Source organism: Scyliorhinus canicula, chromosome 17, assembly GCF_902713615.1.
Source record: "Scyliorhinus canicula chromosome 17, sScyCan1.1, whole genome shotgun sequence".
Classification (NCBI taxonomy): domain Eukaryota; kingdom Metazoa; phylum Chordata; class Chondrichthyes; order Carcharhiniformes; family Scyliorhinidae; genus Scyliorhinus; species Scyliorhinus canicula.
In genome coordinates this window covers 60,312,941-60,340,201 of record NC_052162.1, presented here as the reverse complement: position 1 = coordinate 60,340,201, position 27,261 = coordinate 60,312,941, and the positions used below count along the sequence as shown (strand labels likewise).

The 27,261-nt window shown below is 48.2% G+C and overlaps 1 protein-coding gene across 1 annotated transcript in view; it reads left to right on the top strand.

Annotated features, from left to right (window-relative positions):
* Positions 1-27,261, top strand: part of LOC119951471 — a 212,420-nt gene that overhangs the window by 154,438 nt on the left and 30,721 nt on the right. Inside the window, exon 13 of the mRNA XM_038774682.1 lies at positions 22,024-22,716. Coding sequence (XP_038630610.1) covers positions 22,024-22,716 — 693 coding nt within the window. The remainder of the gene's footprint in view (positions 1-22,023; positions 22,717-27,261) is intronic.

Below are 27,261 nucleotides of genomic sequence, written 5' to 3'. Positions count from 1 at the left end.
TATTAACATCGAACCTCCTCCCCCTCCCAGAATCCCCTCCTGCACTTCCTCTCAAAAAAACCTCACCCAGTATCGATCCGATCCCCCCCCCCCCCGCTCGCCTCATAGGCCAATAGAAACCTGCTAACCAGGCTCCAATGTTCGCAGCCCACCTCTCACCTCACTTCCGTTCACTAGCCAACTTTAGTTAGCTAGCGCGGGTGCCCCTCCCCCCAAGGCATACTGCCCCCTCCTACCCAGTCCCAGAAGATAAAGAAAAACAATCCAACCCATACAATTCAATAAAATAACATATAACCGTCGTAACAAAGAATCCTAATCAAACCAAACAAAAACTTAAACTCTATAACAATCTGAAGTCAAGTAAGTTACAATACAGGTCGCTGAAATGAAAGTTAGAACATTTATATGTTTTCCAGCTCCCCACAGTCCACGATCTCTCTTCCAGCTCCACTCCTCACATCTGTCCCAAGCCTGTGCCTTCATGAACTCTTCAGCCACCTCCACTGTTTCGAAATAAAAATCTTTGGTGTTGTAAGTCACCCTCAGCTTCGCTGGGTACACCATACCAAATCGCACTCCACTGTTGTACAGTATCGCCTTCACTCAGCCGAATGCTGCTCGTCTCTTTGCTAACTCCACCGTCACGTCCTGATATATCCAAACTCTAGCCCCAGCCCACTGCACCTCCCGCTTCTGTTTCGCCAAGCTTAACACCCTTTCCTTCACGTGGTATTTATGGAAGCAGATAATTACTGCTCTTGGTGGCTCATTTAATTTGGGTTTCAGCCTTAACGACTGATGAGCTTGGTCCAGTTCATACCGGGAGGGGTCCTCACCCTCCCCCATCAATTCCGCCAGCATCTTAGCAAAGTACTCTGTTGGCTTCGGGCCCTCTGCCCCTTCGGGCAAGCCCACAATTCTCCGATTGTGCCACCTCGAGCAATTCTCCAAATCTTTGAGCTTTGCTCTGAGCCCTCTGTTGACCTCCACCACCCTCTGCAGCTCGTCCCCCATTGAGATGAGCTAGTCGCTGTGCTGCGATACGGCCTCCTCCACTTCCTTCACCTTTTCACTTTATTCTCTCACCTCGGCCGATGTCTTTGCCACAACTACCCTCACCGGGGTGATTGCCTCCTACACCAATGATTTCAGTGCAATCGCCATCTCCTTCCTCAACGTCTCCATGTACCTTGCAAACTGCTTTTCCAGCTTCACAGTCATCACCTCGGTCATCTTTTCCACCATAAGCAGTGCATCCCCATTATGCGGTCCGGCCTCCGCCATCTTGTCAGCGCTTTTGTTGGCTCTCTCCCTCGACAGCGAAGCCTCGTTTCCTCCCTTCACAGCGGCTCCTCGCGGTCCTTTTGGCATTCTTTAAAGACTTATTATTTTCTTTCTTCAGTCCTTAAAAAAAAATTCCCAGGGCCAGACTTCAAACTTGTTAAAAAAACATCTTAAGCGGGAGCCACCCAATGTGCTATTTCCCCTCTACGTGCCTGCCGCCTCGACTGCCTCATGGTAGGCTGCACCCTCCGCCCCCCTGTCTGCCCCCCGCTCCAACTGCCACGCACTCCGGGCTCGACGTCTCCGCTCCGGCTGCCCAACACACCCGCGGGGTTCTTCACTGACTTTCAACCGGTTCGATTTGCCACCTGTCCCTGAGGCCCTAAAGGCCGGGGGGGGGAATGGGAAAAACCTGGAAAACGCCGAAAATAGTGTGCACCGGCGGGAGCCTCTTCTTGATGCGGCTACTCTGTTCACCAGAAGTGGTTCCGTATGTTTGTATGTTACATTCTCAAAGAACTCTAATAAGTTTTTCAAACACAATTTTTCTTTCATTAAACAATGTTGGCTCAGCGTGACTGCATTATGATTTTCTAAATGTCTCGCTACTGCTTCCTTAATAAACAATTCTACAATTTTCCCAATGACACATTCCTCCTTTCGTCTCCCTCCCTGCTTGAAAAGCATTGTTCCATCTCTAACTTTCCAAAAAACAGGATCATTCCCAGAATCTAGAGAATTTTCTAAGATTATAACCAATCCAATTGGGATTCTGCAGCCTCCCAGCCACACGTTTCCCAGTGGCGGGAAGCAGCATGCCATTCACTGGTGGCGGGAATATCTGCTCAAGCCGCTGTCAATGGGAATTCCCATTAAAGTTACCCCACACCACCGGAGGTGCGCTGATGGTGGGATGGTGAGGTGCCATCTTTAAAGGGCACCTCGATCTGCGTTAGAAATAAATCCTTCCCCCTTCCCCCCCCGCAAACGGATATGGGGGACATCACCCCCAAGCATCGGTGTAACTTTCCCCACCTCCCTACACACACAAGCATCAGATCAAGCGCCACCACACAAGTACTCAGGTAACTCCTCCCCCCAACCCATATGGGAAACCCCCCCAGTGGAGGTCCCTAGAGGACCTGCCCCGGCACAGTCACCTGGCAGTGCCACCCTGGTAGAACCAATCTTGAGCTGCCACCCTGACATTGCCAGGTTGTCACTGCCAGCCTGCTGTGCCAGGTAAGAGTGCCAAGTCTATCCTGGGCATGTCACTCTCCCCCGAAGGCTATACTTACCTTTGCGCCCTCGGTGGGTTCCCCTCAACAGCTGCATGTTTCGTTGAAGCTGCCCCCTACCTGGGGAGACATATGGTGGGGAAGCCCTTTAAATATGTTTAAATTTATTACATTGCCAGTGAGTGGAGGGGAAAATCTGAGAATGCGGTTTTGCGGGATCTTCCACTGGCATCACCATTTTCACCTGTGTCAAACCCCTCCCACCAGATTCAGATCCAACATTTCACATTCTCAAAATGAACGTAAAATTCTATATGGTCAGCGTTGGCTTTAGCAGAAGGAGGAAGAGAAAATCAGATGGTGAGTTTTCTCATCAGATTGTGGTTTCTCTGAAATCATTCCCAGATCACCGTTTTTCAACTATTTTACATCTAAACATCCCTCTATTACAAACATATTGCACTATGTTCTCTTCCACAATCCTAAAATAAAAAACACCACAAACCAAGTATTCCATTCCAATTTCATTCAGCAAAGTGTCCAAAACTCCATCCTGTATTCATCCTTGTACATTCCCTTAGTGACTAATCACAGGGCCTTCGCCTGGTCGAGTTCTATATAATGTGACTCCAATGAATGTAGCATGGTTGACAGATGCCTGATTTTCAGTTAGGAAGACTGAAGATACCTTTGCAGGGTACCCTCAAACAGCCCTAATCCTTGAAGACTGCAGTCTCTCAGTATCCGTTGCAACAGTCTGGGTTGGCTGGCTGATTCACATAGCAAGGGCACTGGTGGCGTGGCAGTGGTGAGGGAACAAATGCTGTCAGCCTGAGAGAGCACGGCAGGTTTGTGACTACTTTCACACCCCAGAAGGAGCATCTCAGCAATCCTAGTAATCCGTTGGAGTGCAGATTACTGGACTGTTGTGAGAACATGAAAACACTTTTGAGCATAATTCACAGCCATGATGGCACCAATTTGATCAATTTTTGATTTTATGACACCAAGCTAGGCTTTTATGGCAATACCATGGGGTTTCATGACATCAGTCGAGCTTCCATTGCAGCACTCAGACATAGGGTGGCTTCTGCTTGCGTTGAAATGGAAGTCATGAGATATCAGCCATTTAACACTGCATGATGGTTGGGCACAAATGTTGTCATAGAGTTGACCCCCACTTCCACACTGGAAAGGATGGGCTCCAAACTCTGCAGGAAACCCTGTGTCAGTTGGAGCTGGACTCCTTCATTATCTTTGACAGTGACAGCAGACTCTATGGCAGGCCTGAAAATGCACCAAAAATCTTTGTACTCATATCCATCAACCATTTTATTTACACTGCCCCATCAAAGTCCTGAACTGAGTTCTCTGCAGCAGAAATCACTTGAAGCCTTCATACTCAGTGACACACCGCAAGCAAATTCAGCCTCTGTGCTACCTCTGACGTCCATGTAGTGCCAGCATCTGTGCTGGTGAGTGTGTCAAATTGAGTGGCAAGATGTAGGCTTCGCTGGCTAGGCCAGCATTTATTGCCTATCACTTGTTTGCCCTTGAGGAGGTGATAGTGAGCTGCTTTCTTGAACTGCTGCAGTCCCTGAGGTAATAAGGACACCCACAGTGCTGTTTGGGAGGGAGCCTTACTCCTCCGTATTTTCTCCTTATTGGCTTTCAGCATCCTGCACAAGTTGCTGGCCAGACGCCAGTTCTTGAAAGTCTGAAATCATGAAGGGACAAGAGAAAATTTGGAGTGTGTGAAAGCAAGATATGCACCCTCTGTGGATTACGAACAGATTGTGAGATGAGGGTTAAGTGGGATGTGAAACGATACATCAAGCAGGAACATACAATCACATTGATGGTTTCAGCCATGTGTTGACAAGAGCCTCAGTGATGGGCCCTGCTATACTCTTTTCCCTTTTGGGGACTAATGGGGCAAGTGACAGGCCTATAATCAGCCGTGTCATGAATGTTCCTTCCGTGTCTAACAAGTCCTGGCAGGGATTTTAATCCAGAGATAGTGGTTCTACTATTGTACCACAAGGGGAGGGTCAATAGTGAGGGTATGTTGCAGTGTCAGAGGGACAGTACTGAGGGAAATCTGCAGGAGTGAGGGAGTGTTGCAAAGTCAGAAGGAGAATACTGAGGGAGTGGTACAGTCAGAAGTTTTATCTTCTGGCAAGTTCCTGGCAGGTATGGACACCAAGTATCAGCAGACTCCTCAACATTCAGGTGTATTGAATACTCTTGAGTGCCATGTACATACCAGCACCATCCAGCAAGGGATATGGGTGAAATCATAAATACTGGGTGATATTTAATTTTGCCTCTTGTGCCCTAGGCCAGGGGCACTGAGGTTAAGACTGGTTTTGCTGAGATCAGTTAATTTAGCACAGAACAAGATGGGATTTAATTGTGGATTGGATCCTGGAAGTATTACATGATCCTGACCATTTGCCACATTATTCGTGTTGCTGGGGCTAAACCTGCTTCCACTAGCTTCTCAGTACTTGTCTAGAGAACTTCCAGGACCCTTGAGGGAAGACAACCTCCCTCCTCTTGTTCACCACCTGCACAGGGATTTGAATCCCTGAATTATCTTTCAGAAGAGATGTAAACCGAATCTGCTTCTGCTCCCAATAAAGAATCCTGTTATTTTCAAAAGAAGGAGGGGAGTTCTCATGATATGCTGCTATTCCTGGTAGGTAGGGACGCCGCGTATCATCAGACTCCTCAACATTCAGTGCCTTGTCCCTCTGACACTGCACATTTCTTTACAGTTTCAAGTCCTGTTGCGGCCAGAATGAACATTCCCTTCAAAACTGGCTTTGGATAGCGCAGGCTAGTTTTAAGTGGTAACAGCCTCCCATGAACCTCCTTACCACAGTCCCAAAGCTTGCATGTTCCCTGCATCTCTTTGAATGTGTGTGGGGTAATGCCTAATTTAGCGGGCTATGCAATTTAACCCTTTAAGTTTCTTAGTTTATCTGAGTATTTCCTCACAGTGACATAAGGAATTCTGGAAATGCATGTTATGTAATTAACTAATTGGGCTCTTATGGAGAGCCATCGTGGATTTTCAATTTTCCATTTTTTAAAGCAGGTTTGTAGCACCACGAGAGTGGAGGTGATGTTTAATTACTGAAGTTAGTTCTCTGATGTGAAAGTCTTTGAACAGAATTATAGGGAGGGCCTTTCTGGAAAGGTGTTAGTGCAAAGCTGAGATTGAATTCTGTTCATAATTTATATCTTATCTGCAGACATTCACCACGATGGGTAAGAGTCCAGAACAAAACATAGCATGTAGGCAAATTAATTAGGCAGGGTGTGAAATTTTGATTTCCTGATTGCAAGTTCAGGTGTAGCGATAATATCAATAGATTGTTTGTGGCATGGCAAACATTCTGCCAAGCTGTAGCAGGTTCATATTTGCAATACATTTGCATCCACCTTATCCATTAATATGAAACAGTTTTTAATGACGTCTTACCATTGGGATGATATTAGTGGCGCACAGGTAACTGGTGGCACCTGTTTTACGATCTTTTAAAGGTGTGGGCACCAGTTGGCTTTGTGCAGTTGTGACTAAGATAACCGGTTGAGCTCTGCTGCATAAGGCAGTGGGTGTTGAAAGGTTTGTGTTCAGGCAGATGCAATGGAGGGAAGGGCCTGGCATCCTAGTTGTAGTGCTCCTATAATTGAGGAGGATTGCTTCCAGGCAGGGATTGTAAAATGAATGATGCAGCTAAAAAGCGTTATTGGTGCTGTCAGTGTAGGCCCTGAGGGTCGAAGTGAGGGTGCTGGGTGACAGAAGGAACACAGGGGCCCTTGTATTCAGTATGGTAGCAGGTACAGAGTCAGGGCTTGGGTTTTCAAAAGTCTTATGGGGTGGATCATGGGAATAGAGAATAACGGGTTCAGGTCAGAGTGGGCATTTGGAAGGCGTAGTGGAAGAGATGGAATGTCTAAGGAAATTATGAAATGCTGTGTGCATGTTTGCATGCTCTCCCCATGTCTGCATGGGTTTCTTCTGGGTGATCAGTTTCCTCGAACAGTCCAAAGATGTGCAGGTTAGGTGGATTGGCCATGCTAAATTGCCACTTAGTGTCTAAAGATGTGCAGGTTAAGTGGGATATGGGGCATGGGAGTAGGTTTAGGCAAAATGTTTTTTTGGAGGGCTGATGAAGATTCAATGGGCCAAATGGCCTCCTCCTGCACTGTTGGAGTGTCCAGTGGAAAGGTCCATGAGTAACAGAGATGAGAGGAAAGATTATATTGGGGGGGGGGGGGGGGGTCGAAGGTGATGATGTAAGCATAACAATGACAGGGGAAGGGTAGAAGGTGCAGGAATGGGTCAACATCAACAAAGAACAATGCAGCACAGGAACAGGCCCTTTGGCCCTCCAAGCCTGTACCGGTTACCAACCTTGGCCAAAACCCTCAGCACTTCCTTGTGCCATATCCCTCTATACCCATCCTATCCATGTATTTGTCAAGATGCCTTTTGAATACCGTTAATGTCTCTGCTCCCACACCCTCCCTTGGCATCGCGTTCCAGGCACTCACTACCCTTTGTGTAAAAAAACCTGCCTCGCACATCTCCTCTAAACTCTGTCCCATGGAACGTAAACCTATGCCCCCTGGTGATTGACCCCACCAACCTGAGAAATAGTGCCTGCCCATCCACGCTATCCATGCCCCTCATAATCTTGTAGAACTCTATCAGGTCACCCCTCAACCTCTGTCGTTCTAATGAAAACAGTCCGAGTCTATTCATCCTCTCCACATAGCTAACACCCTCCAGATCAGGCAACATCCTGATAAACCTCCTCTGCACCCTCTCCAAAGCCTCCACATCCTTCTGGTAGTGTAGCGACCAGAATTGTGCGCAATATTCCAAGTGCGGCCTTAACAAGGTTCTATACAACTGTAGCATGACTTGCCAGTTTTTATACCCAATGAAGGCAAGCATGCCATATGCTTCCTTGACTACCTTCTCCACTTGTGTTGCCACTTTCAAAGATCTGTGGACCTGCATGGTCAGATCTTTCTGACTTTCTATATTCCTCAGAGTGTTGCCATTTATGGTGTATATCCTCTCTGTTAGACCTACCAAAATGCATTACCTCACATTTGTCTGGATTAAACTCCATTTGCCATGTTTGCCTAATTCTCCAATCTATCTATGTCCTGTTGTATCCTCTGACAATTCTCAATACTATCTGCCACTCCACCAACCTTGGTGTCAACTGAACTTATTAATCAGACCAGCTACATTTTCCTCCAAATCGTTTATGTATACTACAAACAATAGAGGAAGCAGCACAGATCCCTGTGGAACACCACTAGTCACAACCTTCCATTCAAAAAACACCCTTCTACTGCGACTCTTTGCTTTCTGTGACCGAGCCAGTTCTGTATCCATCTTGCCACCTCACCTCTGATCCTGTGTGACTTCATCCTTTGTACCAGTCTGCCATGAAGCACCTTGTCAAAGGCTTTGCTGAAGTCCATGTAACCAACATCCACCGCCCTCCCCTCATCAATCATCTTTGTCACCTCCTCAAAAAATTGATCAAGGAAGCACAGTGGCGCAGTGGTTAGCATTGCTGCCTCATGGCGCTGAGGTCACAGGTTTGATCTCGGCTCTAGGTCACTGTCCGTGTGAAGTTTGCACATTCTCCCCATGTTTGCGTGGGTTTCGCCCCCACAACCCAAAGATGTGCAGAGTAGGTGGATTGGCCACACTGAATTGCCCCTTAATTAGAGAAGAAATTAATTGGGTACTCTAAATTTATTAAAAAAACTCAATCAAGTTAGTGAGGCACGACCTCCCCTTCACAAAATCATGCTGCCTATCGTTAATGAGTCCACTTGTTTCCAAAATGGGTATAAATCCTATCCCTGAGAATTCCCCCCAATAATTTACCTACTACCGACGTGAGGCACACCACTTATAGTTTCCTGAATTATCCCTGCTACCTTTCTTAAACAGCGATACCACAATAGCTATTCTTCAGTCGTCTGAGATCTCACCTGTAGTCAATGAGGATACAAAGATGTCAGTCAAGGCCCCAGCAATTTCCTCCCTTGCTTCCCTCAGTATTCTGGGGTAAATCCCATTCGGTCCAGGAGACTTATCTACCTTAATGTCTTTTTAAACACCTGATTCCTCCTCCTTTTCGATGTCAACATGGCCCAGACTGTCCACACACCCTATATAAGGATCATCTTCCACAAAGTCCTTTCTGATGTAAAGTACTCATTGAGTACCTCGCCAATTTCCTCTGGCTCAACTCGTAGATTCCCCGCACAATCCTTAAGTGGTCCAATCCTTTCCCTGGCCACCCTCTTGTTTTTACATTTGAATAAAAAGCTTTGGGATTCACCTTAATCCTACTTGTCAAGGACTTTTCATGATCCCTCCTAATTTCCCGCTTAAGTACTTTCCTACTTTCTTTATATTCCTCAAGGGTTTCCACTGTCCCCACCCTTCTGGACCACACAAAAGCCTCCTTTTTCTTTTTGACAAGCTTCACAATATCCCTTGTTATCCAAGGTTCACAATATCCCTTGTTATCCCTCAACTTCCCATACTTATCCTTTATTCTCTCAGGAACGTGACTTTCCTAAATCCTAATCAACTGTTGATTGAAAGACTCCCACATGTCCAATGTTAATTTACCCTCCAACAGCCACACCCAATCCAAATTCTTCAATTCCTGTCTAATGTTATCGGAATTTGCCTTTCCCGAGTTTAGCACCTTAACGTGAGTTTACCCTCATCCCTATCCAAAATCACTTTAAAACTTAATGAATTGTGGTCTCTACTCCCAAAATGTTCCCCTACTAAAACTTCAACCACTTGTCCAGGCTCATTCCCCAATACCAGGTCCAGTACGGCCCTTTAGCTAGTTGGACTATTTACATATTGCATCAAGAAGCCTTCCTAGATACACCTTAAGAACCCATCCAAACCCCTAGCACTAAGTGAGTTCCAGGCTATATAGGGGAAGTTAAAATCCCCTATCACAACAACCCTGTTACTTTTGCACCTATCCAAAATCTCTCTCGCTATCTGCTCCTCCCCAAATGACCCAACTGGCTGAACCTGTCATCCCCTTTCAACAACATAGAGAACTGGGCGGGACCCAAAATACTTTGGTTGGGCTTCTGGGTCCACATAACTTTTGGCTGTGGCTCCCTTTATTTTCCCCATCTTGGAAAACTTTTGAGTATTTTCCAATGACCTCGTACAACCCACCAGTGCCCATTTTGAAAATCTGCTGAAAATCTAGGTGGAGCCTTTGTAACCAGTTATAGTCCATGAGACTGTGTATGCGCTCCTGTACCACTATCAGTGGCAGCGAATGGATTGGTGCTCATAGGCAACCGGAGTCATTGTTTTTCCAATGATGGCCAACGGTTCTCCAGAATGTATTGCCAATTGTGCCTTAGTGTCCCATAGGTCCAGGCGTTGGATCACTATATGGACTTCCAATACCTTTGCTGCTCGATGACCAAAACAGCCCCCGCTGTGTCTATTACCTTCTCTAGAGTATGATCATTTACCTGGATGCTGATTTTGATGGGCGCTCTTCTTGTTGCTGCAATGCACTCGTCCACCTTGGGTTGTGCTAGGTGTAAAGCTCTGGGTAGGCATGTCCCCGACCAGGGCAATGCACCCGTTGACGATTCAGGCATTCCCTGTCCCCACAGTCCCTTCGTCCATCGGTGAAGCATCATTGTGAGTCATCCTCCTGGAGCTCAGGAGAAATTTATTGTCAGGCTGCAGTGGCCCTTGGCCAATGGGTCTGGCGGTGTGGGGGGCCCAAAACTCTCCACTTCCACGTCAAGTGAGCCCTTAAGTTCCTGGACTTCCTTCTCCACGTTTTCACGCCCGAGCGATAACTCTATGGCCTTTTTCCAAGTCCAAAGAAAGTTCTGCCAGCAACTTACATTGGTCGCCATGTTGTTTATGCCACACATGAGACATCTCCAGAAGGCATAGCCCATAGTTGTAATGCGCGGCCAGCTTGCATAGGCACGTCAAGAATTCCGTGACCGACTCCACTGTGTTTCGCTGACTATGTTGAACCTGTACCTCTGTGCTATCACCAATGGTTTGGGGTCATAATGATCTTCTAAGTGCTACCAGCTCACCAAAGATCTTTAAATTTTGGACCACTGGGCAGGTAAGGCTAACGGTTGGGGCTCTACAGGATAATCACTTTTTGTCAATCGTCTCTTATAATGGCATTTGCCTGAAAGAATGGGCCCAAAAAAATCACTGTTTGATTCATCTTGTGCTTGGGTGACCGTATGGAAGCAGAATCGGTGAATGATGAGTGGCGGTTTTAGATTTAAGTGGTTTTCTACCAAGACTACCAAAGCTGCAAAAGGCATGGGGGTGCATAGTACAGGAAACCCCATTGACAGTGGTGGGATAAGACGATTCTGCCGACGGCCAATGGCATACCACCTCCCCATGACGGGGAGAGCTGTAACACAGCACAGGGGCAAAGGAAAATCCCGCCCATTGTCCTCTCATGGAGATCTCTGGAGATTTTCCGGCCCGGCCTGCCACCAATCATTTCCAGCCCCACTGATAGACAGTGGCCTTTTGTCTGGCCCACTCATACTCAGGGTGTTTTCTGCCACACTGGGGCCAGAAAATGTGAACGGTTTCAGCAGCACAGCTGGTTCTTTGTTGGTGACCCTTTGAAAAAGGTAGCTGAAGTATTCAACAACTTCTAAAGTCTTCCCGTCAACAACAATAACTGGAGATGTAGGTGCTTGTCCGGGTATGACAGCAACCTTGTTTTTCAATAGATTAGAGGCTGAACCCTTGTGCAATGTAAAATGTGAAGTTGCCATTGTCCCAGATGACCATACTCTGCTTTCCGCTTTGAGGGGGAGAGCTGACAAGTGGTGGTTTAACCTGAGGATCACCACACCTCAGACAAGGAGCAAAGTTGGTAAGGTGGGGCCTTCATGAGTAACCTCAGCTGTACAGGGATTGAACACTGTTGGCCTTGACTCTGAATTCCAGACCAGCTGTCCAGCCCACTGAGCTGAACTGGCATTTTGTACACGTGTCAAGTAAGGCAAGTATAAAGTCTCAGGCAAGCGACCACTTGGAAGCGAAGACTGTAGAAAAAGTTAGATTTATTTCCTTATATATTTCCACCTCCTGCTCCCCAAAAGGACTACACTTGGGCCGGGATTTTTATGTCCCAGCAGTCTCTGATTAAAGGGGGTGGCCACCCCCTCATCTGGGCAGATAATACTTAGGTGAGGCCATAGGGACTCTGAGATTGCAGATCCCTGGGCCTTCTGTAGGGTTATAACAGTAGGGCTGTATGATTCCTGACCAACTTCACAAAAGGTCATGATTGAATTTTGATTTAATGGGAACCTTTTCTACCTGGCTGAGAGCTAAGACTAAGGTGGCGATTGAGCATATTTATGACTTACAATATAGCTTACGGCATGAGCAGTTGAGAGAGACATCACCTGGGCAACACGCAGTCAGAGTGAATATAGTTGGAAATTTAGAACAAAATGGAAATGTGTTGCAGAGGAGAAAGAGGTGCTCTTTTAATTTTTGGATCCTAACCTTTTCCTCTTGAGGAAGTAGTCTTGCTGTGCTGCAGGAATTTTCTACAAGGGAGAGAGCTGTTTGGTAGGTAGTGGGTAAGTTGTTTTCTTTAAATAAAACTACATTAAGGAAAGATAAGGGCCAGGATTCTCCGACCCCCCGCCGCCGGGTCGGAGAATCCCCGGGAGGAGGTGCGAATCCCACCCTGCCGCCGACTGCCCTATTCTCCGCCGCCATTTTCCGGGCAGCAGCGGGTTTCCCGCCATGCTGGTCGGGGGCCGTTGACAGCGCCCCCCCCCCCCCCCCCCCCCGGCGATTCTCTGGGCCCCGATGGGCCGAACGGCCGTCCAGTTTTGGCCAGTCCCACCGGCGCGAATTACCCACCTCCCACATGGCAGGACCTGGCAAGCAGGTGTGCGGGGGCAGTCCTCGGGGGAGCGTGGGGGTGTCTGATCCTGGGGGGGGGGGGGGGGGCTGGTCTGCGATTGGGGCCTACCGATCTGTGGTGGGCTTGATCCGTGTGGGGACTTCTTTCCTCTGTGTCAGGCCCCTACAGGGCTCCACCATATTGCCCGGGGCCCGGCGCAGAGAAGAAAACCCCCGTGCATGCGCGGAAATACGGCGCCTGGTCCGCGCATGCGTGAAATCACGCCGGCCGTTCCGCGCATGCGTGAACTCATGCTGGCCCTTCGGCGCCAGCTGGAGCAGCGGGGACGACTCCGGCGACAACCTAGCCCCCTAGAAAGGTGAGAATTCCTCACTTTGGGGGGGTCATTGGCGCCGGTTTTCCCTCCGGCATGGGGACATAGCCCTATTTTCAGAGAATCCCACCCAAGAGTTCTAGTTTTTAAAAGGAAAAGTTGGATAGTTTTCTATTGGGCAGAACTTTAAGGGGCCAGACTCCCGTCGGCCGAAGCCGCAATTGCGAAACACAATTGGGCAGAAAATCGGTTTGACACCAAAATCGTGGCAGGCGCGGGTTCATGCCAAATCAGAATTCTCCGGTGCCTCGACAGCGGCATCAGTACATTCAACTCTGCATATACAGTAAATGCCGTTGGCATTTCATTAGCAGGCCTAAACTGTTTTTCTCCTGGGCCTCCATGATCTACCGCCTCCACCAGGGGGAATTCCCAAAGACAAGGTTCATTTCTGCTTTCAAAAATTGTGAAACAGGCGCCATGGCTGATGAGGGGGAGAGGGGAGGTATGGAAACTATCCAACATCGCCATAGTGTGCTGACAGTTGTGCGCTGGCTGTGGGGATTCTGACAGGGCCAAGGGGAGTAATGGTGGGTGGCCTGGTGGGCTGTGGGGTTGGGGTGGATGGGCATGGAACAGCATTGCCGCAGCCTGCCAGGCAGCCATGTGGCTGCACATGCCGCTGACTGCCCACTGTGAACCTTGTGCTACGGGTGGTATGGGTTTCCCCCCATGACAAACCCCAGGTACCCTCTGGCCCCAGCGAGATGGGCACGCTCCAGTGCAACCAGTCCCATCTTGTTGGCTGAGATGAATGTGTGTGGGGAGTGGAGTGCTAATATGTGGCTGCAGCTTGTCAGCCTCTCGAGTACCAATCCCGACCTTGGTGAATTCAACATTTTCCATTGAAATCAGTCATGTTCCACATGGCAGCGAAGCTAGCCTCTCAATGGTCGGTAAATTGGTCCTGGTGTGGCACCAGTTTTGCTGTCGTAGAATTCCACGAGTCCTGCCCCGGCATCAATACTTAGGGCTGGATTCTCAGATTTTGAGGCTATATCTGGTGCAAGGCGGTGACCTGCAGCAGTCGCGCCGTACAACATGACGCCGGCCGCACGCGGACCTTGCCTACCAGATAGTGCACCCTTGTAACTCCCTTTGTCACCCCCGGACCACCCCCAAACAGTTCCCCAAGATCCCCCCCCAAAGCCCCTAGCCAGGGGACTGTCTACCCCCCCCCCCCCCCCCCCCCCTCCCCGACTGGCGGCGCTGGACACAGTCCGCTGACGCCACGCAATGGTCCCCGTAAACAGTGCGGACACGTGTCTCACGTGGTTGGGAAATTGGCCCATCAGGGGCGGAGCATCAGGAAAGGGCCTCAGGTGATATCCTGAGGCCGTCCCAAAGGCGTGCGGTTTACTCAGCAATTATGCCATTTTAAAGGAGCGGAGCATCCAAAAAACGGCACCTCCCCCAATTTCAGCGTCAAAACGGATTCTCTGGCCAATCGCCAAATGCGATTTCACCGTCGGCAATCAGAGAATCCAGCCCTCAGTCTCATGAACAGAGAATCCGAGTCTTTGAAATAAATGTATGACTGAGGAGCTCAGCCCACACCTGCACGGCCAGCAGCAAGTGGCAATTCTTAGACACTCCTTGCAGTCTGGATGACGTATGTGCAGAAAGTGCAACCAGTTTAACCAGCTTGAGAGCCAGATTTTGGAGCTTGAGCGTTAGCTGGAAGCACAGCAATGCATCCGTGAGTCTGAGAGGTTTGAGGTTCGCACATTTTTTGACCCTGAAGCTTAAAGAAGTGCAGTCAGAGAGGCAATGTGTGACCACCAGTCAGAAGAAGCGGGCAGACAGGTAGTCAGGATAATTCGATAAGATTTAAGGTAGTTATGGAAAAGGACAAAGATAGACCGAAAATACAGGTTCTGAATTGGGGGAAGGCCGATTTTAATGTGATAAGGTAGGATCTGGCCAAAGTGGACTGGGAGCAACTACTTACAGCAAATTCCACATCAGAGCAGATCAGAAATAGATAGAGTACAGGGCCAACATGTTCCCATAAAGATAAAGGGTGGGACCACAAAGTCCAGATAACCCTCCACATGAAGGGATATATAGGATTGGTTAAGAAGTAAAAGCAAGACTTATGGCAGATACAGAGGACTCAAAACAGTGGATGCTCTAGAGAAGTGCAGGTGGATACTTAAAAAAAGAAATTAGGAGAGTGAAGAGGATGCATGAAAAAACATTGGCGGGCAAAATAAAGGAAAATGGGATTAGGTAGGCAGGTCTGGTGTTTTCCATGCATCGGTGCAGGCTCGATGGGCCAAAGGGCTTCTTCTGCACTATTATTCTGTGATTCTGTGAAAGATGTAAGGTGTTTAATGAATACATTAAGGGCAAAAGAGTAACAAGGGAAAGAGTAGGGCCCATTGAGGATCAAAGTGGCAATCTGTGTGTGGAACCGAAAGACATAGGTGATGTATTAAATGATTGGGGGCATAGATTTAAGGTAATAGGCAGGGGATTTGAGGAAAAGCATTTATTATCCAGAGGGTAGAGGGTATTAAATAAGTATTTGACATATGTATTCACAATGGAGGAGTGCAATGTTGGTATAGAAAGCAGGGAGAGAGACTATGATATAATTAAACATTAGAATTGAGAGTTTTAGAAGGCTTAAAAATGAATGTATCCCAGTTCCAGATGCAATGTATCCTAGACTGCTGTGTGAGGCAAGAGAGGAGATTGCAGGGGTTCTGACGCTAATTTTCAAAGCCTGTCTGGCCACAGGAGAGGTGCCAGAGGACTGTTAATGTGGTACCATTATTCAAACAGGGAATTAGGGACAACCAGGTAATTACAGATCAGTGAGTCTAACATCAGTGATCGGGAAATTATTGGAAAATATTCTGGGAGACGGAATTAATCTCCTCTTGGAGAGGCAAGTGTTAATCAAGGATAGTCAGCAGGATGTTGTCAGGGGGGGAGATCATGTCTAACAAATTTGATAGAATTTTTAGATGAGGTGTGTAGATGAGGGCAGTGTAATTGATCATCTGCATGGACTTCAGTATGGCTTTTGATGAGCTCCCACATGGGAGACTGGTCAATAGGGTAAGAGCCCATGTGATCCAGGGAAATCTGGCACATTGGATCTAAAATAGGCTTAATGGCAGGAGGCAGAGGGCGATAATCGGAGGTTGTTTTTGTGACTGGAAACCTGTGTCCAGTGGTGTACTACAGGGATTGATGCTGGGTCCCTTGCTGTAGTGTACATTGATGATCTTGATGTGAATGTGGGAGGTATGATCAATAAGTATGCAGATGACGCAAAGATTGGTGTGGTAAATAGCGAGAAGGAAAGCCTTAGATTACAGAATGACATTGACAGGCTGATCAGATGGGCAGACCAGTGGCAAACGGAATGAAAAGTGTTGTGCATTTTGGGAGGACTAACAAGGCAAGGGAATACACAATGTATGGTAGGTTGCTAGGAAGTCTAGGGGCACCAGAGAGACCTTGGCGTGCATGTCCCTAGGTCCTGATGCCTCACTCCTCAATACCGCCCTCCGGGAAATCATCCCCCCCGGCAGTGCAAGGTTGTGTAGGGACAATGATGATGTTGGAGACCCTCTGTGGTGAGCACTGAAGAGCCTTGCCTGACCGGTCCAAACATTGGAGGCGCATCTTCAGACAGCCAATTATTTTTTTGACCATGGACCTTGTGGCAGAATTTGCAGCAATGTAACATTCCTCAGATGCACTCTGAGCAATTGTCATGTGTCATTATACATGCCTTCTGGGGTACTCTATATCATCAAGGAGCCAAACACCCTCCAAAGATCTGTGGCACCTGGGAGTGCCTCAGGTTGTAAGAGTCGTGAGAACAGGATTTGCTTTCGGCGTTAACAAATATCCATGTTTTTAAAAAAAAACATTTTATTAAGGCATTTATGATTTTATAACACTAAACAATACAAATACCAATGTACACATAGTTCAGTGCCTAACACATCCCTGCATCTTCCCTTGATCCCGCCTACTCTAAACACAAAATAGCTAACTCCCCCTACCCCCTAAGACCCCCCTCCCCACCCCCTCTTATCGAATCTGCTGACAGTTAAGTTTTCTCCGAAGAAGTCGGTAAACGGCTGCCACCTCCGGACGAACCCTAACGTTGATCCTCTCAGGGCAAACTTAATTTTCTCAAGTCTGAGAAACCCAGCCATGTCACTAATCCATACCCCTGATTTCAGGGGCTTCGAGTTCCTCCACGCTAGTAATATCTGTCTCTGGGCTACCAAGGAGGCAAAGACCAAAACGTCAGCCTCTTTCGCCCCCTGGACTCCTGGGTTTTCCGACACTCCAAAGATCGCCACCTCAGGACTTGGCGCCACCCTCATTTTTAGTACCGTGTACATGACATCCGCAAATCCCTGCCAGAATCCCCTAAGCTTCGGGCATGCTCAAAACATGTGGACATGGTTTGCGGGGCTTCCTGCACACCTCACACACCTGTCCTCCACTCTAAAGAACCTGCTCATCTGGGCCACCGTCATGTGTACCCTGTGAACCACCTTGAATTGTATCAGGCTGAGCCTGGCACATTATGAGGTCATGTTGACTCTGCTCAGGGTATCCTCCCACAGACCCGCCTCTGACTCTTTTCCCAACTCATCTTCCCATTTACGCTTAAGCTCACCTACCTGGGTTTCCTGACACTCCAAAAGTTCTTTATAGATTTCTGATACCTTCCCCTCCCCACCCCCATTCTAGAAACTACGTTCTCCTGTATCCCCTGTGGTAGTAGAAACAGAAATGTCAAAACCTGCCTTTGCACAAAATCCCTCACTTGTAGATACCGAAACCCTCGCGGCAATTCAAACCCCTCATCCAAATCCTCCAAACAGAGAAAGCACCCACCATTAAATAAATCCCCCAGCCTCTCAATCTCTGCTCTCTGCCACCTCCGTAATCCTCCATCCATCCTCCCCGGGACAAACCGGTGATTACCACAAATTGGAGCCCACACAGACGCTCCCTCCATTCCCATATGCTTCCACCACTGCCCCCAATCTCTCAGGGCCGCCACTACCATTGGGCAGGCGTGAACGGCAGAGGAGCCGTTACCAATGCCCCCAAACCTGTGCCCTTACATGAGGCCACCTCCATCACGTTCCATGTGATCAGCCTGGTCGGGGGGGGCAACCATCCCCATCAACCATCACCCTTCTTAGGCCCGCCCTTGGGCACCCACCATCATCGACCTCCAGTTTGTCTCCCAGCACCAGTCACTCCCCTGTCAGCAGAACAATTCCCCTGCTCCCACCCCCTCCCACTAACAACACAACAATCCCAACCCCCATACCAAACTAGTCACCTGCTCGCCCCCCACTGCACTTCCGTGAGCTAGGCCATCCAGCTAGCCTGGTAGCCCCGCCCAATGTGCCAAGCATCCTACCCCACTGATCTCCCTCCGCCTCGCTCAAACATACAAATACAAAAGATCATAGTCCCCATCAAACACAAAGAAGAAAATTCCACCCACCAACTCCCAACAAGAACAAAGTTAACCCACATAAAAAACTGAGCATCGGCCCAAAAATTGGTACAAAGACACGATATGCACAATCCAAAAAGAAAAGAAATTTAGCAGCATAGGCACAGAATTACTTGCCCTCAAGTTCAATGTCCTCCATCACCTGCCAGTCCCCTCTCCTTAACAAAGTTCATCGCTTCATCCGGTAATCCAAAATAAAGAACAAAATAAAGTTCTTTACCCTCATAAGTAACCCACAAATGAGCTGGATACAACATGCCGAACTTCACCCCCTTCTTGAAGAGGGCCACTTTGACTTTGTTGAAACTTGCCCTTCTTTTGGCCAGTTCCACATCCAAGTCCTGGTAAATGCGTAGCTCGTTACCTTCCCATTTACATATCCTTGTCTGCCTGCCCCACCTCTACGATCTGGGGCAAAATTCTCCGACCCCCAGCAGGGTCGGGGAATTGCCCGGGGCCGGCGTAAATCCAGCCCACGACGTGGCCGGAATTCTCCGCCTGGGAATCGGCGGGAGCGGGAATCGCACCCCGCCGATCGGCGGGCCCCCCGATGGACCGAAGTCCCGCCACTGTCAGGCCTCTCCCACCGACGTGGTTTAAACCACCCCTGTGCCGGTGGGAGGAGGTGGCGCAAGTGGGCCCCCGGGGTCCTGGGGGGGGCGTGGGGCGATCAGACCCCGGGAGGTGCCCCCACGGTGGCCTGGCCTGTGATCGGGGCCCACCGATCGGCGGGCGGGCCTGTGCCGTGGGGGCTCTCTTTTTCTTCTGCCGCCGCCCGGCCTCCACCATGGCTGAGGTGGAAGAGACCCCCTCCACCGCGCATGCGCCGGTGGTGACGTCAACGGCTGCTGACGCTCCAGCACATGCGCGGACTCACGCCGACCGCGAAGGCCTTTCGGCCAGCCCCGACGCCGTGCGGCGTGGCGCTAAAGGCAGTCAGCGGAGCGGGAGCCATTCAGGCACGGGCCTAACCCCTAAAGGTGAGGAGAATTCCACACCTTTCGGGGAAGCCCGACGCCTGAGTGGTTGGAGCCACTCTGCTACGCCGGGAACCCCCACCCCGCCGGGTAGGGGAGAATTTCGCCCCTGTTCCTTATCCAGGATCCGGTGCATTCGTACCACCATCGACCTTGGCGGCTCATTCATCCCTGGCTTTCTCGCAAGCGCTCTGTGTGCCCTGTCCACTTCCAAGGGTCGAGTAAATGCACCTTCCCCCTGCAGCTTTTCGGACATACGTGCCACATATGCCCCTGCTTCTGATCCTTCGATGCCCTCTGGGAGGCCAAGGATCCTCAGGTTCTGCCTACGCGACCTGTTTTCCAGATCATCTTCTCCTGTAGCCTTTTCTGGTGGACCCTTATCAGCTCCATCGCCGCCATTACGGTTAGCTGGTCGTCGTGCTCAGCCATCGCCTTTTCCACCTTCTGGATCGCGTGTCCCTGGGCTTCCAATCTTTGTTCCACCCGATCAATCCTCGTCTTAATCGGGTCCAGGCATTCCCATTTTTACTTGACGAAGTTCTCCTGAAGAAATTCCAACAGCTGCTCTGTTGACCACTGGGCTGGCAATCCCAGTTCCTGAGCGTCCACTATATTTTCCTGTGCTGCAGACTCCACTCCTTTCTTTGTCCAACAATCTCTCCTTTGCAAAACCATTTCTGGTCCACAACTCCATAAACTGGTGGGGGATTCTTCTTCTCTACCTCCCCAGTCTCCAATTTTATCGATCAAATGCCCCATAAGTCGGGGGAAAAGGTCCCAAAGGTCCACCACGACAGTGAGCTACCAAATAAACGACCTCTCACTCCATGGCCACCACCGGATGTCCGTGGTACGTATTCTCTGATGAGGGCAGAAGGCCTGCTCAAATCAATTAATGGTTTGATTGTCAATAGCTTGTTCCAGGGCAAGCATAAAAAGTTGGGAATGGACCCACTCCTGCCTATTAAATTAGGAGCATGAGGACCTCATCTTATGTGTAAAACCCAATCCAAAAGGTAGAAAAGAAGAAGATGACGCTTTACAAGGTCCTCAACTAGAGTACTATGCCCAATTCTGGGCCCAACTCTTTAGAAGGTTATGAGGCTTCAGAGAGGGTATAGAAAAGAGTTACAAAAGTAGTTTTTGGGATTTAATTACATGGATAGCTTGAAGAAGCTGGGTTGATCTCTTTCAAAATTTAAAGTTTATAGGGAGTTTTGATAGAGATTCTCCAATTCATGAAAAGTCATAAGAAAAATCACTCGAGAGAAACTATTCCCATTGTGGAAAGATCAAGAACCAGTGCACATTGATATAAGGTGAATGGCAAAAGAACCGGAGTGTGAGATACTAGTAGATTCATTCCTGGCTTTCAGGAAAGAATTGGATAATTACCTAAAGAGGAAAAATTTTCAAGACAAGAGGAAAGGTCAAGTGTGCATGAGACAAGCTGAATTGCTCTTGCAGAGAACTTGCATGAACACAATAGGTCAAATGACCTCCTGTACTGTAACTATTCTTTGATACTTTAAAGGACAATTAAATTGACTGTCAAAACCACTTCAAATGTTTCCACCAGTTTAAAGAGATAATTTTTACCTTCACCTCACAGGCCTTTAAATTTGGCATACAGAAGATTTTTTAAATAGTTTAGGTTTACAGATGAGAACACTTTCACTTTATTATGAGGGGTGTGTATTTCTGAGATTCTGAGTGACTGTTTAAATGTTCTAACAGTACAGCTGAGAACACTTACACTTTATTTTAAGAAAACTTGAATGTTTACATATAGACTGATCGTTTAATGGGTTTAAAGGCTGCAGATAGAGAGAACCCAATCCCAGTAAGGATCCCTGACCTGAGCCCCTCCAGCCCAGCTCAAGCCCCTCTGAGTCTCACTTCCCAGGAGGGACCTCCTTTCGCAACCTGGTGGCAATTGTTGGGAAGGTACTTAACATCTTACACCCCCCCCCCCCCCCCCCCCCCCCCACTCAGACTTCAAGATGCCAGCTGGCACTTCTAAGGGGCAAGGCCTACAGGGAAATTGAAGGGGGTGCTGAAGGAGGTACTTGAAGAGTTGAGGGGGGTAGAGGGGCGGTTGAGTGGGGCTGAGCGGATAAATAAGTGGGAGGCTGGAAGGGGACTTAATGATGGACCTGGGTTCTGTGTGTGTGTGTGGGGGGGAGGTGCCATGCCAACAATCTGGGTTGGGTGGGGAGTGCTGCAGCAGCTATTTGAAATCAGAATCCCTCCATCACAGAAGTACGAGTCCTGTCAAAGAGATGAGGTCCCGCCCCCACCCTTCTCAGTTGCAGCGCAGACCCTGGAGTGCCATGGAATGGCATGGAGAAGCCAATTCTGCAAAAAGAATTTCCAAGTGCCATAGCATGGCATGCCAAGGTTTTTCCTTGCGCCAACAGGAATCACTCTGTTTTCCCGCTGGCAGGAATATTTGGTCATGGTTCAGGAACAACTCTCTAACTTTTCCAGTCCTGTCTGTGCCACTGCCCGCTGCTGGTAGGACTAGAAAATTCCTGCCTACGATTCTATTCTGTGATTTGCTGGACAATGGGAGGGATAACTGCATTATTTTAATCTTGCTGCATAAGATAAAATCTAATACATATTTTATGTGTAACAGGTCATTGCTAGAAACTCCTTCATAAATTTGTTCAACCCCGACATTTCTAAAATAGAACTTCTAAAAGATGTGACCAATAAAAAAGAATTAATTATACGTCTGGTGGCCCATGATGTGCCAGCAGATCGAGAACATGCCGACCCTGATGACGAAATAGAGGAGGAAACAGAAGTGGAAGAGAGTGGCATTGAAGATGACAAAATAATACATGAAGATGTTGGTCTGTTTGATATAGAACATTTAGAAAGTGATAAAGGTGCTTGGATTTTCCACGACAGTGATGACAATGGAGATATAATTTTAGGGAAGAGTTTTCAGCCACCATCCATCAAAAAGAGGGACAGCATATCAGATAAAACAGTTAATGACTTATCAGTTGAGAAGCTGCGTTATACTATTGCACAAAGTGAGAGAAGGCAAAGTCTTGAGGCTTTCATGGAACTTCTACACAAGAGAGGACAACAAGATCCTGGAAAGCATCTGACAACAGAACATATCAAAGAGTTCCTCCGTGAAAATGCAACCCACATTACCTTCAATACGAAAGGGAGTGACAGCGTCACCAGATCAAAAATATCTTCAGAAGATCAAAATCCTCATTCATCACAAAGAAAGAAATCATGGTCAAAAGAGTTCAGTCATGTACACTTTGACTCTAAGGCATTACTTGCTTCTCTAGGAATTACTGACATGGTAAGCAACAACATTCAATTTTATTTGTCACTACGAGAGAAATTATGGCACAGTGTATTCTTTAAAGCAGAATATTCAGGAGAAATTTCTTTTCAGGTTATGCTGAAAGTACATCACATAAGACAGGTTTGTCTAATCTTTTAGTTTGCAGGAGGGGTGGGGCACATTTCTATGTTTTTCTCACTCAACAGGCCAATGAGCAAATTTCAAACAAAACAGGATCTGACACAACCTTGAACTGAATTTTTCTTTTAAATTCGAGTTAAGGATCACAAATAAAGTAACGTTAGCAATATATTGTAAGTTTAAAAAAAGAATAATTAATTAAAATGACCATTAGAGTGTGAGGGGGTCAGAGTGTGTATGTCAGGCTCACTCCGTCTCAGGGTGCTCTATCATTCATCCTCAACCATGTGAGTACATGTTGGTGTGTGGGGATCAGGGTGAGCGAGAAACCCGAGACTAGAAGTAAGACGGGCACATAATCACTCTCATTCCCACAAGCACACTCCCACAAGCTCTCTCACACTCCCATGTGCTCTCTCTCACACTCACACACACATGCAATTCAAGTAATATTTTCCCTTTAGTCACAGAGTTAGGAATGTGAGCCAATTTATTCTGTAGCAAATGCCTCAGCAGATGTTCCCCCATTACCAGATTTGGGCATGTGATCAGCTTGTGATCACCCAAAATATTTTAATGCTCCTGAGCAAGCGTTAGTTCCTCCCTACATCATTCCCAGGCTTCCATGGAATCAGGGCCTCTATACCTGGAGTAAATGTAAGTTTTAGCATTACCAAAAACAAAATTTAGCTCCTTTCTGCTTTGTTCAAATTTTGCATTTAAAGAAAATAGTGACACCTTTCTTTCAGTGTTGGTAAAATCTTTTGGACTATATTGCACTAAAGTGAAATTTAATCAAATGTCATTTTCCTCTTTCACTACAGGCTTTCCCACAGCTAGTCTTGCACAAAGCAGACAAAGCATGCGCTTATGTCCATTTTCATAGCTAGATTTTCCTGGAACAGGTCACTAGTCTGGTACCAGACACTATTACATGAGGAGCGCCACCCTGTATTAAACATGCTTGACCAGGAGACTATCCTGCTCTTACTATCTGCCATGGGTGTATCAGAAGGAGTTCAACCTGTTTGACCATGTTATGAACACACCTTCCATGGCCATCAAGTCCCAAAGTGGGACTTGAACTCAGAGCTTCTGGCTCAGAGGCAGGGTCACAACCAACGGTGCCACAAGAACTACCTCTCTTCCACTCAAGGCCTTGCTTATTTGAGGAAATTCAGATTTCTTTTCTCATATTACTGACACCAGATCCCAGATGTTCCGCATCAGAAATAATTTGATATTAGGCAATTATTTGCTCCTTATATATATTCAAAACACAGGACAAATTGCTTTACTTTATGTCTGACCACATAAAGACGCCTTTTCAAAAGCAATAGGGGCGATTCTCAGAGCCCCGCGCCAGGCCGGAGAATCCCCAATTCTCCGAAGTATGGAGAATCGGCGCCATTTGCGTTCCCATTGAGTTCGCCGCTGGCTGCTGGAATCGGCAGAGCCCCCGATTCTCCGCCCTGAATGGGCTGAGCGGCCACTCCGACACAACAGAGTCCCGCCGGCGCCGTTCACCCCTGGTCGCTGCCGGCGGGAACTCAATGGGAACGTTCGGGGGGCGGCCTGTGTGGGGGGGGAAAGGGACTCCTTCACCTGGGGGGGGGGGGGGGGGGGGGGGGGGGGCCTCCGTTGGAGTCTCCCCCCGGGCCTACTTCCTGGAGCAGCTGGCCCCTGAGCACCGAACCCATGTTGGGTTGGGGCCGGCGCACGGAAGAAGTCCCCGTAGCATGTGCAGCTTTGCGCGGCCCAACTGTGCATGCGCGGGTTGGCGCGGCGCCCATTCGGCGCCGCATAAGGAGGCTGGAGCGGCATGAACCACTCCAGCGCCATGCCCGGCGACGGCGTTCACAACGGCGCGAACACTTGGCCTCCATATTGGAGAATCACCCCCAGTGGCTGGCTTTTTGGCGGGCGTGTTTGGAGATGGGAGCGAAAAGTATCATAAGAAGGCCAAAGTTGCATTTCATAAAAACATAAAAGGAGGAAGTGATTGTTCCCTCCCACTGTCAGTGACAGCACCTGTTTTACAATGTTCAATGTCGGGAACCTCATTGAAATAATTAACATAAAATTAACAGATCCATACACTAGAATTATAACGTCAAAACATCCATCCACAGCGGCATGCTGTCAGAATGACGTGAAGTATGACTGGTCTTCGTGGGCGTGCACCAGGCGAACATGCTCTTAGGGGAGCTCAAAGGTGAGTTCAGCACTCAGAGGGTGTCATGGTAGTGCAGGGGATGCTAGGGTAGTGCGAGGGGTGCTGGAGTAGTGCCAACTTGATGCTAGAGGGGCAGCACGGTGGCCTAGTGGTTAGCACAACCGCCTCACGGCGCTGAGGTCCCAGGTTCGATCCCGGCTCTGGGTCACTGTCCGTGTGGAGTTTGCACATTCTCCCCGTGTTTGCGTGGGTTTCGCCCCCACAACCCAAAAATGTGCAGAGTAGGTGGATTGGTCACGCTAAATTGCCCCTTAATTGGAAAAAATAATTGGGTAATCTAAATTTATAAAAAAAAAACTTGATGCTAGAGGGCTGCCAAGGGAGTGCGCCTAGGTGAAGGTAGTTTCCTGGCTTTTACTAGATATGCACACGGTTGGTCTTTAAAATTGGCACCTGGATCATTGAATGTCTGATTTGGTGGTCCGCCCACTAGTGATAATTGTGAAACCCATTTTTGTTTCTCCAAGTCTTGGACTTTATGATGGAAAAAGTCGGCATTTCTATTGGCACCCTCAATGCTGCTTCTCCCGCCCATCATTGGCCTTTGCTGATATTGGAGAAAATCTTGCCCAATGTCGAAGATAGTTTTCTCTTTTTATAGTTGCATGACAGATATGGGCCAGAATTCTCTGCTTGCCGAAGGCGGTTTCGTAATTGGTGATCGGGCCGAGAATCTCATTTTACGACCAAATCTGGGCAGCTACTATTTTCAGATGCTCCCCCCCACCTCCAAAACGGCATTGTCGAGAAGCAACCGCATGCCATTGGGGACAGCTTACTCCCCCAATGCTCCGCCCCCAATGGACCAAGTTCCTGACCACGCGGGGCACGGTCGCGAACTCAGCATGGCGACTGTGAACTGTGTCCAGCACTGCCACAATCGGGCAGGCGCCGTGCTGCTGGCCGGGGGGGGGGGGGGGGGGGGGGGGGGGCTTAGGTGAGGGCTGGGGGGACTTGTGGGGGGTGGCAAGGTTGTGTCTCGGGGGCACTAACTAGCAGGTCAGATTCGCGCGCGCACATCCTATTAAAGTCCCCTCGGCATAGAATCAGTACTGTACAGATGGACCATCGAGTCTCCACCGACCCTCTGAAAGAGCACCCTACCCAGGCCCAGTCACTGCCTGACCCCCGTAATCCCACCAAACCATTGGACACTAAGGGGACATTTAGCATGCCAATCCATCTAACCTGTACATCTTTGGACTGTGGGAGGACGCCGGAGCAGCTTGAAGAAACTCACGCAGCCACGGGGACAATGCGCAAAGTCCACACAATAGGGTCCTCAAGGTCAGAATCGAACCTGGGTCCCTGGTGCTCTGAGGCAGCAGTGCTAACCACTGTGCCGCCGTGCCAACCATATGTTTCAATGAGATTTCTTATCATTCTTCTAAACTCTAATGCGTATAGGCTTAACTTGTTTAATCTTTCTTTGTAAGGTAAGCTCTTCATTCCAGAAATGATTCGACTGTAGCTTCTCTGAATTATTTCTAATCCTTTTTTTTAAATAAGTTTAAAGTACCCAATTCTTTTTTTTCAATTAATGGAATTCTGAGAACACCCACGAACAGACTCCAATTAAGTGTGGCCAATCCACCTACCCTGCACATCTTTGGGTTGTGGGGGTGAACCTACACAGACACGGGGAGAATGTGCCAGAATCGAATCTGGGTCCTTGCTGCCGTGCCACCATGCCGCCCAACTTTTAATAATTCTAACATTGTAATTATATATTTTTTCAAATCAGACCAAAATTGTACAAAGTAATCCAGGTGTGGTCTCATCAAGGCCTTGCACAGCTACAGGAAAACGTACCTACTTTTATATTCCATTCCAATTGCATTAAATGCCAACATTCCATTTGCCTGCTAATCGCTTGCTCTACCAGCATACTAACATTTTATGATTAATGTACCAGGGCCCCCAGATCTTCCCATATCACAGTTATCTGCAATCTCACTCAATTTAAACAGCATACTGCGTTTTTATTCTTTCCTCCAAAGTGGCACGTTCACAATTCCCATATTATGCTTCATCTGCTAAACCTTGTCTACTCACTTAACCTAGCTGTATCACTTTGGAGACACTTTACCTCCTCTTGACAGCTTATTTCCTACCTATCTTGGTGTCATTGGTAAATTTATCTTGCACATATTGAATCCCTTTATCCAATTCATCTATATATA